This window comes from Toxorhynchites rutilus, chromosome 2 (assembly GCF_029784135.1).
Source record: "Toxorhynchites rutilus septentrionalis strain SRP chromosome 2, ASM2978413v1, whole genome shotgun sequence".
In the NCBI taxonomy this organism is placed as follows: domain Eukaryota; kingdom Metazoa; phylum Arthropoda; class Insecta; order Diptera; family Culicidae; genus Toxorhynchites; species Toxorhynchites rutilus.
The window spans coordinates 203904536-203921575 of record NC_073745.1 but is presented as its reverse complement, the minus strand read 5'-3'; the positions used below and the strand labels follow the sequence as shown (position 1 = coordinate 203921575).

At 40.8% G+C, this 17040-nt stretch overlaps 1 protein-coding gene across 13 annotated transcripts in view; it reads left to right on the top strand.

Moving 5' to 3' along the window:
* Positions 1-17040, top strand: part of LOC129764977 (uncharacterized) — a 273538-nt gene that overhangs the window by 247819 nt on the left and 8679 nt on the right. For all 13 annotated transcript variants that reach the window (XM_055764690.1, XM_055764686.1, XM_055764693.1 and 10 more), the window contains 4 exons: positions 4968-5223; positions 5290-5458; positions 5523-5753; positions 5813-7263. In XM_055764690.1, the coding sequence (XP_055620665.1) occupies positions 4968-5223; positions 5290-5458; positions 5523-5753; positions 5813-7263 (2107 nt within the window). The remainder of the gene's footprint in view (positions 1-4967; positions 5224-5289; positions 5459-5522; positions 5754-5812; positions 7264-17040) is intronic.

Below are 17040 nucleotides of genomic sequence, written 5' to 3'. Positions count from 1 at the left end.
CACGGCATAAAGCTCTTGTACGAGGCATCTGGTTTCTTGGCGAACAGCATCTAGAGATCGGTAAAGCAGCAAGAAATCTTCTTTTGACTGTTCTTTCCAGGCGGCGCTTCTACCCGAAAGAAATATTTCTGCTGTCTTTGTTCCCACATAACTGCGCATGTTGCATCCTTCTCGCACAGAAACGCTCGGCACTAATCGTCAAACCATTCGTTCCGCTGTCCACGTTGTTCATAGCCGATAACGGTCTTTTCTGTGCTACTAGTTGCTGCTTTTAAGATGTTTCAGCATTCATCGAAGGGGGCAGCATCTAGTTCGTCTATCCCTGGTATCGCAGCTTCAAGACGCTGCGAGTATGTTGCAGCAACGTTTGGCTTCTGCAGTTGTCGTAGGTGATACCGTGGTGAGCGCAGGTGTTTTATGTTATTGACGACTGTCAGTTTAGAGCGCAGTTTGACCATCACCAGATCACTGGATAAATTTAGTGACATGATAGAATCCGCGAATTATCGATCGTCAATCAGAACGTGACCAATTTCGTGTTTCCGTTTGCTGAGATTATCTCCAGATGTGCTGGAAGAAGGTGCTACATATGGTCATGTTCTTGGAGGCAGCGAAGTCGATAAGTCTCGTCCTCTTCGCTCGATCCCGCTGCGCTTGAAGTACCGCTATCCTAGGTGAGAGCTTTTGGGCTGACCCGGGTCCTTTTCCTGTACATTTCATTTTTACGGATGGCTTGCAGGGCCTGCACCAACTCCCTGTCTCGCCGGAGGACCGACGTGCACAGCTCTTTTTGGAGTAGGCGACCCAGACGATCCCAATGGGGCTGGTAACCCGATCTTCACTATGGTTACTCGTACACCAGCAGGCACAACGACGAGGTAGGGATATGAGTTACTGGACAGGAAGTTAAGCACCACGGATGGGGTCTATTTTATGCCTGCAGGTACACGAAGTACCGATGGTAGGCTTAGTTCAGTCATTTACGAGTTTCACCATGTCTTAAATTTGGATGAAATCCCGAGTCTGTTCAGCCTTGGTAGAAGGATTTTGTGATCGACGCGGAATTCCTACATTTGAATAAAGGTACATTAAGGTACATGATGACTTTTACGCCGCAGTATCGCTTGGTGCGACAATTCCAAACTTTTAATAAATGATAGTACAGGAAAACCTTTGCTTGTGCGGCAGATAGGGGCCGCACAAAAAAATCGTACAAAACTTCACCAGTAGCTTTAAAAATCATGTATACAATTTGAAAATTGTTCCTCTGCTTTGCGATGGAATGGAAGTTTGCCTTTTCGATTGCGCGTGGCTGTGTCGTGCTTTAAGGTGAAGGTGGAAGCTAGCCATTGTAGTAGTATAGGTAAACCCACGTGTAAAAATGGGGTAATAGTGTTTGTGAGAGAAGAGCGAAGCACATGTAAATAGATCAATTCACTTATCAGACTGTGTGGCGCTTCATTGACACTGACAATACTGATTATACACGAGCGTAACATGAGCAAATTTATAACACATGCGAATTGGGCCTCTTTTGATATTAACAAGTTCTCCCGCATGCTGATAATTCCTTCATATTTTCCTTCGTTGGTCGTATTGTTTTCACATATTCACGTTGGAGAGCCTTAACTCTTCTCCTCGTTGGCCGAGACATTTTGATTGAATGTAGTACTTTTCCGTTTATTGTTTTTGAAAGCATAGGCAGCCGTGGCAGTGTTCCGAGCTCTGCAATACAATTTTCTTACCCAATGTTGAAGTTGCTAAAACTTACATTATAGACCCATTAAACGTAAAAATAATGATTGTATTGATATCAACACAATTTTATTCTATTGATTTTCATGATATGAAACGCTATGACTCAGGAATAACATTTTATTGAGTGGTTTTGATAGATGTTTCGATGATGTTGTCTGGCATCAGTGTCGAAAAAATAACGATGCTTTCACCAATACAAACAAAACCATTGTCGAAGATTGAAAAATGAAAATTTAACTTTCAGAGCACTTGCTCGAGTTTTCCGACGTTTTTCTCTATACAGTGCGACAGCAGATGAAAATTTAATATCTTGTGAGTAATCGATTAGAGTTTGGCTGATATTACTTCATGGGAAGTGTGCGAAAATGATCATTTTCTCCACACTGTTTCGCAAAATTATTGATTTTCGGGCGAAGGGTGAGGGAGGGAGATGAAAGAAATGAGCGCCATTGTGGCAGCCATTTGTGGCTAGCTTCCACCTTCACCTTAAGTTCATGTCGAAACTTGTTGCTGTTAGAAATCATGGCATGTGCAACTTAGAGCATTTGATGGAAAGATGGGAATTTTTGGAGAAGTGGATAATTTAGACGCAAATATGCTTTTTCGGCACTGAAATGCATATAAAACATCGAAAATAAACTAAATAGACATGAACGACTTCGTCAAATATGCTTCTTTTCATACACCACACAAAAAAAATCGCACAAGAACAGAAAACCGCACCAAAAAAATCGCACAAAAACATGTTTTCCTGTACGCAATCTAGATTCTGAAAAAATATGTATAAACATCATCAAACACACGAATGACGAATAAAATGTGAATGTGGTATTTGTAGTAAGAATACATAAAGCAGGGAAATCAGCTTTCTGGAAATTGAAGCAAGTCAGATCTGGTACATCTTCAAATCCCGTTGGCGACAGTAGATTGACGTCAATCTCTAATGCTAGACGATCGGTCTCGAGCGGGATAACTGGATCGGCGATCTTGGTGATCGAACACTTTGACGAGGCAGCATCAGTTGCTAGCACCAGATCGAGCAAGCGGCCATTCCTATTCAGCACTGGATTGATCTGCGTTAGTCCATGGAAATAGAATCCATCAAATAAGGCCAAAACGCAGTCGAAAAACATGATCGTGAGCAGTCAATAGAAGGTGGAGCATTCGACGGGATGTTTCACATTAAACCAGACTGATTATAGTCGCCGAACGCAAATGCAACGTCCTGTGCATCAAGCTGAGAAATGATGACTCCAGTGGAATGAATATGCTTCTCAATGCAGCTGAGACCACCACTTCTATCGGGTGATAATTGAATACCACCGATACTAACGACCAAACCTTCCATCCGGATTTTAATCCAAAGCTGTTCGAAAGTATCACACACTGGAGTGGGATCAATAAAACCGCCTAACATGGATGATGCGGCTACCAAAACACCACCGCCGCGTGATATGGAGCTGTTACGTGGATTACGATAGTTACGATAAACGGTGAAAGTGTTTCCGAACAGTTTGTGGAGAAAAAATACGGTTGTCTAGTCAGGTCTCCGTAAGATCGATAATATCGTAATGTGTTCCGGATGCATCTGCGTAGAAGTCCTCGATTTTGATACGCAGCCCCCTAACGTTCTATTATTTAAGAAATCATTATCTGGTTCGAGCCACAAGTCACATGTCGGGGGACTCCTCTTCCAGACTGAACAACAGGACCTGGATGGCGTCACTGATGCCCTTCGATGACGTGAGATCTTTCTGCGTGGTCGTGATTATCCTCGGGTGGCAGCGGGTCGTAACTGTGATTGTGGGACATTTCAGGGAACAAATAGTTGCTAATATAATAGTATTTGCCTAGAGAGCCTCGGTGGAAGACCCATTCTCCGATCCCAAACACAGGACTGGGACGACGACTGAAAGTCTCGACTGTGATTAGGGGCTCCCATGGTGCTTGCGGCAAGTTTGCATCCAGAAGTCCAGAAGAATGAAGCGGTGGAAGTAGCGGTGATTTCCCTGGTATTAAGCTTTCATCTGTACAACTGGGTCTCCTTCTGATGGTTGTGGCTCCACTGTTAGAATTCGATTGATCCTGGTAATTCTGAGCTTCGAGATCTCGAAATATAACATTTTTCGGTCATGAATCTCGTGACAATACTGAGCATCTTAATTTTGAACTGTTCCCAATCTTGAAAGACACGAAGTTCATTGCGCTGAGCTTCTTGCCCTTAGGAACCAATTTTATAACTCTACACCCAAACTAGCGTTGACAGAAAACATTTCATCCTTGGCATATAAGATGCCATTCCGTGTACTAGAAAGTCAAATGCGCAAATAATGAGCTATTTTAAAAGCTTAAAAATGGTTTGTATGTATGCGAGCAGACATCTCTTTCTGTTTTCTTTTCTCTTTTCACTTGGGATTGTGCAAAAAAAAGTCCATACAACGTAAATGGGGATCGAACCAAGGCCGGCTGGTATGCAAAGCTATTTTATTTTATTGGAATGCAAAGCTATTTTAACAATATCTATCTCAGTCTGGGCCGTGTATGTGGCAAGGTATGCAGAAAGCTTATTTATCTTTTGTTTCGCTCGCTCGTATTAATCTTATATTGCTGTACCGTGTATATTATACAAATGCTTACCAGTATTTGTGAGTCATGACATTTTCTGTTATGTTATGTCTCATTTAATGTCATAAATCGGGATGACAAAACATGAGCTAACAATCAATTTTGGGTGTGGGCTCAGTGCAAGAGCACAGATCCAAACATTTACTAACAAGAGATCCTATTCCAGCTTCAGTCGTTTGTGGGTCGCTGAGAATGAAGATATTCCATTGCATTAAAAATTAAGATCCAATGAAAAACGGCATTTTTGGCTACATTAGTGCCAATCGAACTGTTGAAAGTATTCCTTAAAATAATCTAAAACACGCATTTGAATAGCAACGTGTTGCCATGAATAATCCTAAAAAAACTTCGTTTCAACTGAAAACTTAAAGAGTTATATAGATGTAATGATAGAGAGGAGATATGTATTCAAGCTTCAACTTACCGTAACACAATTCATTAAATACTCCACGAGCAATGGGTTAATGCGCTCCGATGAATCTGTGGAAATGGAAAACAGAAATATGTCCGTTGCCATTATTATTTATCAGATGTAAAACTTTCACATCCAGCGGAAATAACGTTTTCTTTGCGCTTTCTTCCAGCCGTGTACTTCACCAAGAAAATGTTCCGGCGAGTTGTACAACCCGGGCGAGAGTAACGGCCAGGCTGTGAATAGAGGGAACAGTGGCTTCGGAATGACAATTCTGAGGAATGGCTCCAGCGGCTGTGTTAGCAGCAATAACAGCAACAGCAGCAACAGTTGCTTATCACAACCGCCACAGACGATGCCAAATGCAGTTGCGATGAGTCCTGTTATGCAGCAGAACATCGCCATGCAGCACTATCGCAGTATTGAATGTACGTGCGATGCGATAAAAATAAAAGTTTGTTCTTATACAAAATATGGCCCTGTTTCTGTTTCAGCACCCTCTCCGCGGCAACGCTGCCGCATCAGGACCAACCCGTGGCTTACGACAATAGACGGATCACTCGCCAGTGCCAATCTGAAAAAATCGGACCAAGACGGTGGTTCAACGACTTCATCCGGTATCAAATCCAGCAGTGGTACCGATGACAATCGAAGGGATTCAAAGTAAGATTAGCGCAAATTATTTGTTTTCTGAGTAGACTTTGATAACTTATTGATACTATTCCAGGAAGCCTAATGTTCTGTCGGATTCAGATTCGAGTTCTTCGACGGAGAAAGTTATTAGTAAGAAGATGTTGACACCCAAGGCATCTAGAAGGGGAACTGACGTATCAAGACTGGACAGTAAAGCGACTGCACATGGTTCTACTCTGGACAGTGACGAGGATGCAACGTTGAATGAAATGATGGGTAAATTCGACGAAAGTTACCATTACGAGAAAGAGACTGATATTTTAAGGTTAGTGTTTCCAAATTTGTTTGTAGATTTTTTTTTAATAAACATTCAATACTTCACAGCTGTAGTGATTCTGACCCAACCGACTGCCCAACAGACATCGATACAGGACAGGACGCGGGTGACGAGTGTGATACGGATGACCTGCTGGATTTGGACTTCATTGACACCGGTTCTGTGCAAGATGTCACCAATAATGATTACAAGAACACTGGTAGTTGTTCTTATCACAACTTTCCGGAACGGCGTTCGTCGAAACATCGTGGTCGTTGTAAACGCAATAGCGAGAGCGGTGGTTCCAAAAGGCGGAAAAAGTTGGTGCGCACTCGAAAAAAGACAGGCGATGGGTCGTGTGGAAGCTCCGTGGCTGGCAGTTTACCGATAAGCCGAGGCTGCAGAAGTCTTGGCGGAACTCCGGTATCACTACGGCGGAATCAGTCGGAAGAAAGAGCACCGATCAAGAGCGCTCCCTTGACGAACCGATGTAACTCATTGACATTCACCGAAGTGCATTCACTCCACAGTCGTATACTTGCGATTTCGGAAAGTGAGAAAGCCCTGCTGAAGGCGGATCTCGAGGCAGATGTGAAATACAAACAGTTGATTCACGAAGCTGAAACCATTCTGTTTTCGATGAAATCGAGCAGCGTTAAAGAACTGAAAGATATCAAGGAACCTCCGATTATCTGCAGCCCAAGAAGAGTTTGCAATCCACCGGCGAATAAAAGAGTTGAAATGCTACGGAACTACGAGGCAGATCTGAAGCGAGAGCTAGCCAAAACATGTTCTCAAAAATGCTCAGAAAGTGGCACAGAGCTCAATCCGGTCGAAGGAGTGATTGTCAACAAACGGCTGGAAGTTATTCGCTACGAAACATCTATTTCAGCTCCCAATAGTCCTAAAAACTCTCGAATGATTCCTCGAAAAACGCACGTGACCAACTTTATCAATCAAAACCATTGTTCGGAGTTGGCACGACGCGCAAATGAGTATGAGAATGATTTCAAGAATGCCAAAATGTCACCTCAACCAGCGATGTACGAACGTAACATTGTACCTCCAAAGTCACCCACCATCACTCGTCGACGCTTCCGAAGTCAAAGTCCCAAAGTGAATATCGAATCGGACTCAGATTCCGATGAACTCAATCGAAATCTCGACAAAAATCACACCAAAACCAAATCCAACAAGGAGAATATTTCCTCGACGAGGAGAAGCATTACGGGAAAACAGTTGAACAACTTTAGACATACGATCCACACGGCCGGTTCTACCGCGGAGGATGCCGTCTCAATTCCTAACGGCAGGACCGTTGCGTACTCAAGTTCTTTGAACGAGAACGATATGAAGCGGGGAATGCACAAATCACCACTAATGTCGTTCCGATCGGTGGACATTGGAAATACCATTGCGGACGATAGTTACTGCCCTCAGAGTGAACCACTGAAGCGGAAAATCTACACATGCAGCTCGACGTTCGAGAAAATACAGAGAAGTTTGGATGCGGATCCAGGTGAGTCCCTTCGATATTTAATAGCACTACAAACAGCATAGCCAGTATTAAAAAGAAATAGAATATAGTCTTATTTTATATTAGGCTGTCAAAAAAGTCCTGCTGTATTTTTTTTAATTTTCATTTGTTCATAAAATTAGTTACAATCATCTGTTTCAAGTCAAATATGCGCCGTTTTGTTCGATGACTTGTTCCCAACGAGATGCCAACTTCATTTACCAACTTCTGATTACCTAGCTCGTTCGCCATGGACGAAAACAGGTGGTAGTCACTTGGTGCAAGGTCCGGACTATACGGCGGATGCAAAAGAACCTCCCATCCGAGCTCCCGGAGCTTCTGGCGCGTCACCAAAGAAGTGTGTGGCCTGGCGTTGTCCTGATGGAAGACAATGCGGCCTCTGTTTATCAAAGATGGCCTCTTCTTCATGAGTGCTACCTTCAAGCGATACAGTTGTTGGCAGAATAGGTCCGAATTGAGCGTTTGGCCATAGGGAAGCAGCTCATAATAGATTATTCCTTGACAATCCTACCAAACACAGGTTCAGCAGAACCTTCTTGGCCGTTAATGAGGGCTTGGCCACCGTCTGAGCCGCTTCAGCGGGCTTCGACCACGACCGTTTGCGCTTCACGTTGTCGTAAGTGACCCACTTTTCATCGCCAGTCACCATCCGCTTCAGAAACGGGTCGATTTTGTTGCGATTCAGCAGCGATTCACATGCGTCAATACGGTCAAAGATGTTTTTGTGAATCCAAGCTTCTTCAAATGGTTAATAACGGTTTGATGACTTATCCCCAGCTCTTGGCCGATGCTACGGCTGCTACTATGCCGGTCTTTCTCGGCTAATTCAGCGATTTTGTCGCAATTTTCGACGACAGGCCTTCCGGAGCGTGGCGCATCTTCGACGACCTCTACACCAGAACGAAAACGTTGAAACCATCGTTGTGCGGTGGAAATGGAAACTGTATCGGGTCCATAAACTGCACAAATTTTATTGGCAGCTTGAGATGCATTTTTGCCTTTGTCATAGTAGTACTGTAAAATATGTCGGATTTTCTCTTTATTTTGCTCCATATTTGCGACACTATAACTCACGAACGACTTAACCAAACAAAACACTGTCAAGGACTATATTATAGCGCGCAAAAATACCTTTCCAACAAGCTATAGTATGACTCGATACAATGAATACAACTAGAACTACGCGCTTACAACGACACCTCGCGGAAATACCGCAGGACTTTTTTGACAGCCTAATATATGGAGTTGAAATAACTTTTTATTTTAATGTCTGAAATTTATTTAAATGTTGTTATATGAAAAAAAATGTAAAGAGTGATGTCCAAGACACAACCGCATTGGTTGACGTGGGACTATGAAAAAAATTATTTGTATATTACTTTAAAATGAAACGAAATTTATGAATAAACTCAGAAAGATTTTTTACGCAGTGAATTCGTGTTGGAAGTTCACTTACCTTCATGGGATTTTCAGGTGGAAAAATAATTTTGAAATAAACATTATTAGTGTGAATTGACTTTTCCGTATTGCATATGTATTCTACGTATTAGAGTAGCACATTTTCTACATGTGGTGAAAAAACAGGAAGTGGGTTATATCTGTGGTATAACCGCAATGTTGACGTAGGACTATCTGATTTAGTGATCATTTGTTTGAAGTTGCATCTGAATCCATTCTGAATGAATGAATAAATGAATATTTGAGGAACTTCGAAAACGAGAACGTTACGTTGGAGGCACAAGATTTTATGCATCCATATTGTATACGAAAATATTCTACTGATGGGGAAGAATAATCTTCAGAAGCTTTCCTGCTAACTGCACTTGATTGAAAAATTAGAAAACCAAATGTATTTGGTCGCAGTATTATATGGATAGAAAATTGGCAGATTATTTTTCAGCAACGATAACATCTTTCCGGACTGTTCTCGACTCTTCTCGAAGTCCACCAGTGGTTAATGCTAACTCGATAACCACCAAACGAAAAGAGTTTCGCACGTGTATGTGTGTGTGTGTGTGTGGCGGCTGCTCCGATGCATCAAACGGAACCAATTTTCGATGCTGGTACTCTCTTGGTCGCCTTCTCTTCTCCGCCTGATGGATTATATTTTGGCCTTGGTTAAATTTTACCTCGGGATAGTTAAAATTCCCCCCTTTTGCACTCCCTCACAGTTCGAAACATACTGAAAGCGCTTCTTCTTCTTCTTCTTCTTCTTCTTCTTCCTCTTCTTCTTCTTCTTCCTCTTCTTCTTCTTCTTCTTCTTCTTCTTCTTCTTCTTCTTTATTGAATTGAAGAGCCTTTAAACTTTTCAGTTCATTCGTCTCTAGTCTTCAAAAAGACCCTTGGGAAACTTTCCTACTCGTTCACCTCCTTTGCCTTGAGAAAGGCACTCGATCCCTTGCCGTCCAGCTCGCCCAGCAACGGTGTTGTCCTGTCGGTGTCCTGAAGAAAAATGAAGACGTTTCACCACCAGAATATTGCTTAAGTGTGCTCTTTTCCCGTTATTTAATCAAGAGAAGGTGGGGTTTACTATAGCAATTTGGAAGGCACACTAGATGCGAATGAGCGAATGAACTCTCTGAATTTGAAACATTCGGCGCCTGAGCAATAATCGATGGAAAATTATATGATTTTCGCAATGCGAAACATTTTCCGTTTTTCATTTTATGCATCCAATATTGGATACGGAAATATTCTACAGATAGGGAAGAATAATCTTTAGAAGCTTTCCTGCTAATTGCACTTAATTGAAAAATCACAAAACAAAATGTATTTGGTCGCATTATTATATGAATAGAAAACATAAAAATAAACTATTTCACTTGAATGTAATTTACAGTCCCAAGGGACAACTGGCAGATTATTTTTCAGCAACGATAACATCTTTCCGGGTTCTTCTCGAAGCTCGATGCCCGCCAGTGGTTAATTCTAACTCGATAACCACCAAACGAAAAGAATTGTGCGCGTGTATGTGTGTGTGGCGGCTGCTCCGATGCCTCAAGCGGAACCAATTTTTGATGCTGGTACTCTCTTGGTCGCCTTCTCTTCTCCTCCTGATGGATCGGGTCTTCTGCGCTCCCTCACAGTTCGAAACATACTGAATGCGTATCACCACCTGAATTTTGCTTAAGTATGCTTTTTGTCCGTGATTGAATCGAGAGAAGGCGTGATTTACTATGGCAATATGGAAGGCAAATTAGAGGCAAATGAACTCTCTGAGTCTGAAAATTTCAGCGACTGAGCAATAATCGATGGAAAATTATATGATTTTCGCGATACGAAACATTTCCCGTTTTTAAATTTTATGCATCCAATATTGGATAGGAAAATATTCTAAAGATTTGAAAATCACAAAACAAAATGTATTTGGTCGCATTATTATATGAATAGAAAACATTAAAATAAACTCTGTCGCTTGAATGTAATTTCCAATTCCAAGGGGAACTGTGAGATTATTTCTCAGCAACGATGACATCTTTCCAGATTCTTCTCGATTGCTCGATAACCACCAAACGAAAAGAATTGCGTGCGTGTATGTGCAGCGCTTTCATGATAAACGAAGTTAGCCTCACCACAACGGCGACAACATGCTCCAATCGCTGTTCAATTATAACTAAATGAATTTCCGAGTGACGCTCGCTTATATACCGATTGGTGATTTCAATAGCCTGTTTTGAAAGCAATTTTAAGACTATTGAAACAAGTTTTTGGATCAAAAAGTATATAACGCGTAGACATTATCTTTCGAATGAAGTGTTTATCATACCATTTCGTTCAGTTGTTTAGGAACTATTAACGCTCAAAATCTCGTTCTCCGGCGTAACGCTTTCGTTTTCGAAACTTTGAATTTACACCTCGGTATAAAAATGAAAGACGTAGTCTTACGCCAAAATTGTATACGATAAATGTCTCTGAAAACGAATTAATATTTTATTGATGAGGCTGAAACTCTAGGAAATGTATAGCCAAGTAAGACAAGTAAGTAATCGAGACTGTGTGTATTACAAATTGTTTCCGAGAATGATCATCATTTTCTAATTTTCTAATGATTTTCAATTTCTAACAGTTTAAAACTGCTTTCGGCCCTGCTAATCTGATAGAAAGTAATTTATTTGTCGACGCAATCTCTTAGTCATAACGAATTATTTACGGATACGTCGAAAATTGACCGACTGCATATCGACTGCATGCACATGAAACATAAACAGAACCTCAAAACCGTCCGTTGAGGCGTTATTTACAGCAATTTGACCCGTGAGCACAAAGACACGGATATATAGAAGTTTAAAACCAACAGTGGCGTCGAGTCAAGCTTATGCACTCAGGGCGAACCATTGGATGGTGCACGATAAAAGATTCCGGAGGGGAATGAGATGTGATTTACGGCAGCAAAAAATTAAACCAAACGCATATTTCATTGTACAGTCCCGTATTCGCATTGAATTCGCATTGAATGAGCAACTGGGAGAGCACAGATTGATTGTACCAATTGACCAATTGTTCGATGGTTAATTTCATAAAATATATAATTTTCTTCATTGTATTAAATTATTAGGGAATGCCAATATAGATTGATGCAAATATCTCGAAAATCTATCAGCAAATGACTGAGCAATAGGCGCTTAAAATTGGACGATTTTCGCGATGCGGCAGATTTTTCGTTTTTCAATTTGTACCCCAACATGTTTCCAATGGACGTCCTACGTCAAAAAGTTCTTCCTCAAAAACAAAATACAAAAATATTGAATGAATTATGATAAGGGCTTCACAATTTCGAAACAAAAAACGGGTGGGTAATGTCGGGGACATAACCGGAGTGACGTAGGACTATACAAAGGGGACAGCTTTTGTTAAATATATATTTCAAATATATTGTTTTATTTTCTTCTCCTACGTCAATACCTATCTATCTACCTGAAAAATGGATTAGTTTACTGTTTACTCTTTATGAACATGTTCATGGTTCTGAAAAGAACCTTTGGTGTTGTGTTTTTGTTATCACTCGATATCCCCATCTTGTTCGGTTCAACCTTCCTGTTTAGTTATTGCGTTTGCCACAAGCTTTCACAGTTGGAAAATTTCTTCCCATCCAGCTTGTGACATGTTGTTCAGTAAATTACATTTAATGCGACGTGCCGGAGAAACACTCAGTGTCGCATTGGAGGTTATTTTAGCCTGTAATTGAACATTTCCGATGACAGTGGTACAGTGTCGACTTTCAATGTGGGGGCATAATTTGGACCCCGAACTCTATGTTTACAAAAATGTCGCATTACAGGTCCATCCAATTTGCTAAATGTCGAGCTAAATATAAATTACTGTACTTTCAATCTAGAAGCAATTTAAGAATTGGTGAAAATTGAATAATCGGGAAAGTCCCCAACCATCAATAAGCTCAGAACAACTACCAAATTCTCATACTCATCATATCCTGGCAAACAAATAATGAAAAAATCAATTTGTGTTTTATTATTATTTTGGATATTGTTTTAGAAAGCATTAAACTGTATTTCGTAAACTCTTTTTTGAAAGGTTTAATGGCCCTGAAAAGCGCCGTGGTTTATGGTGGCTGCTTTTGCCACCAAAGCAGTCTGTATAGACAAACTTTTTCCTTCTTCTACCTGCTGCAGTTTTGCGATTGCGTTTGCCACTCGCTGAAACTAATTGTTGCTTTGATGAGCGCCGAACCGAAGCTGCTCTGTTCTTGATGCGGTTTTTCTGATTGTCGTGAGCAGCTTTGCAAGCCAACTCGAGCACTCCGACGGCCGAAACTCTATAATCGCTGTTAGGTAAACTGGTGCTCCGGCACCAATCCGTTTGGCCTAGTTACCCTTGCGGAGCAATCAGTGAATGCGACCAACAGGGAACTGGAGACCTGCACGGTTCGAGTGGGACTTTGCCTTTCCCTTAACTTGTCCTCCTTTGTTACGTCCACACGTCCACGTTGCTGCTTGTTTTCTTTTTATGATGTGATGCGATGCGATGTTAAACGATGCCGTACAACCACACTGGTTTACGGTTTGAAAGACCAACCTGTAATTGAACATTTGCGATGACAGTGGTACAGTGTCGACTTTCAATGTGGGGTCATAATTTGGACCCCGAACACTATTTTTACAAAAATGTCCAACTAAATATGTCGCATTACATGTCCGTCCAATTAGCTAAATGTCGAACTAATTGTAAATTACTGTACTTTCAATCTGGAAACAATTTAAGAATTAGTGAAAATTGAATAATCAGGAAAGTCCCCAACTATCAATAAGCTCAGAACAACTGCCAAATTCACATACTCATCAGATACTGGCAAACAAATTATGAAAAAATCAATTTGTGTTTTATTATTATTTGTATTTCGTGAACTCTTTTTTGAAAGATTTAATGGCCCTGATAAGCGTCGTGTTTTATGGAATGGTTCCAATTTAGAAAACTTAGTACTCGTGGTTTTGAAAAAAAAACCATTTCAAACGCCCTCGATGCCGCCTTGTTCTGGTTTTGCCACCAAAGCAGATTGTATAAAGAACAAACTTTTTTCTTCCGCTACCTGCTGTCGTTTTGCGATTTCGTTTGCCACTCGCCACTCGCTGCAACTACCTGTTGTTGTCTTGATCACCGAACCGAATGTGGTCTGTTCTAAATGTGGGTTTTCTTATCATCGCGAGCAGCTTTGCCACTTCGGCGGCCGAAACTATATAACGCCGGTTAGGTGGACTGGTTCACTGGTACTAACGCGCTCGGCCGCGGGAAAGGCAAAATCCAACTGGGTTAGCTACCCATGCGGGGAACTCCAGACTAACACGGTTCGAGAGGGATTTTGCCTTTCCCTTCACTTTTCCTCCTTTGCCATATCCAACCATGGCTGCTTGTGTTGGTTTGTTGATGTGATGTGATGCGAAACGGTGTGGTGTACGGTTTGGATGAGAATGATCGTTACGGAAGGAAGGTAGGAAAGTATTGTATTATAGAGACTTTAAACTTTTGCAGTTCATTCGTCTCTAGCCTTGAGAAAGGCCCTTTGAAAACTCTACTCTACTTTACTCCAGCGCTACCACCTCCGCCCTCTTGCCTTGAGAAAGGCACTCGATCCCTCGCCGTCCAGCCCGTCCAGCAACGATGTTGTCCAGTCGGTGTCCACACAAAGAATGATCGTTACGGCAGCGGAGCGGGGATTTTTAAGCTGACTGGCTGGCTCGAGAATTACGCATGTGTGAGACTGCGACCAATGTTTCGTTAATTTTTTTTCTTTTTCCTTTCCAATCGTGCTTCATTCTATTTCGCTGCTACTCTGGTTGCCCGTTTTGATCGGTACGATTTGAGGAGCACAAAATGGGCCAATCAAAAATGGGCACATAACTCATTTGGACAATGCTTGATATTTCACAATTATTCAATTATTTATCTCAAGAAAAATGAAATGTTATTCGTTATGATAGATGCGTAGATATATTTCCTATCAATTGATGCAGAAACCTTTGCGATCTATTGAGAAATGCTCGAGTTATAAGCGTTACAAATCTTGCATTTTTTCCTGCTTGTTCAGTGCCTAGATTTTCATTTCACCCCCTATATCTTCCGGTTAGACGTAGTCCTACGTCAAAAGATGCCAGTAGTTTTCGATTGTGAGCAGGGCTCGGCAAAGTTATATTCAACTGAGGATAGTCAGCGGACCATGAAGAAAGTCGCCTTCATATTTAATTGGAAATGAGTATTGGCTTCTTCCCGCATTTTCCCCGTCAGCATGACTCAACAGTCAGTCAGGCGTTTAGTTGCCGTCTGCAGATTGAAGTGACTCCTCCTTAAATTTAATTCGTTTCTCTACCTCATGTATCACGTATGCATGTATCAATGTATGAGCTCAACGTGGTTTGACATATACTACAGGTGAGCTAGATTTTTTTTTGTGTTGTACACAAAAAATATTCACACATATAAAATAGCGTGCAGTGTCGTGTTCCGAAACACTGACAAATTTGTGAATGTTGTTTATATAAACCCGTTTTTCACAAAATTGAACTCGGAGACAAAGTGAACTAAAATTTTGTTTAGAATTCCTCCCAAACTGCTCGCTATTTACTACTACTAACGCGTCGACCTTTATAGCATACCCGATAACTGTCTGAGCTCATTGGTTTGAGTTCACGGTAGGTAGACAATAAACCGTCCATTAATGGTGTAACTTTTTTTTCGCATCAGAAATCAAGTTTTCGTTTCGCTTTATATGGACGTAAAAATAAGATTGTGTATGCGGGTAAGAGATTCGAGTCAGGGAGAAAAGGAGTGTGGATTGAAGTCAGTTGAATGAAGAAGCAGATTTGGATTCATTAGTCACGTCAGTTAGAATAAGTATTGACTAGAATAATTCAGTCAGTCATCCTCGCTCACAACGCTCGTCAATTCATTTTGTAGTCAATTCACATTATGTTGACGGCGAATGCCGAAGTAGTCCTAATCGAAGCGAAGCTACGGTGAGGGGAGTCGATCTTCATTTTTTATCTTCGAAGATTTCGAGCCCTGATTGTGAGTAACCTCTACTCACATTGAAAAATCGATTCTTCGATCTCATTCTTTTGTGCTGCTGTTTTTTTGAAATTGAAAGAAAACGCTTTCACTGGAAGATTGAAACTGCTCGAAATCATTATCATTTGAATGGGCTATATGTCAGTGGATTTTTCCGGACTATCATTCAAAAAAGTTGGATTAACTCTTTTACGGGCAGTGGTAACTGTATTGCCACCAGCAATGCTCCTATTTTTTGGGCTGCTAAAAATGTGCGATATTAATTTACGAGACATTTTTATGTAACAAAACCGCGATTTTAGAGCGTCGGCAGAAAATTCTGTTTAAATTCGTTGAAAACATTGAAATTTGTTTCACTGTAGACGTACTATTCAGGATCTACCGTGTAAGGTCATGCAGCTTTTTCAATATAATAAATGGTAAATTTGATGAAAAATTCAAATTTTAAATTTTGTCAGTTTTTTTCGTTACACTAGAAATGTTGTAAATCGCTGAAATAATCGGTATCGCTACACTAGAAATATTGTTTTAATTTTTGCATAACCAAAGGCCCAATAAAGTGAATTCACAAGCCAGTGTTTTTGGGTATAACCCTTTAACGAGTACTGGCAGCTATATTGCCACCAACAAAAATATACTTTTCGCTGCACTTGGGATATTATTTTATTATTTTACTTAGCCAGATCTTTTTAAAGGTATCTGGCAATACTCCAATATTGTTTGGGCTACTAAAAATGTACGATATTGATTTGGGATTTTTATGTAACAAAATTCATTGAAAATGCAACAAGTTGAACAGTTTTTCACTATAAACGTATTTAGAATCTACTGTGTGAGATCCTGCAGTTTTTTTTCTATAAAATAAATGGTTTATTTGATGAAAGATTCAAATTTTCATTTTTTCCTCTGCATGATCTTACACAGTGGATCCTAAATAGTACGTTTACACTGAAAAACTTTTCAACTTGTTGCATTTTCAACGAATTTGAACAGATTTTTCTGTCGGCGCTCTAAAATCGTGGTTTTGTTGCATAAAAAAGACTCCCAAATTAAAATCGTACATTTTCAGCAGTCCAAAAAAGTGGAGTATTGCCAGATACCTCTAGAAGGTTCTGGCTAAGTAAACTATGGATGGGTTATCGTATTTCTTCAATTAGCAATAATCTCACCTTGGATGTTCCTCTCTGGATACAATATCGCCGCTGTGCGGATGATGTATGTGAATCGAACTTCGAATCGAAT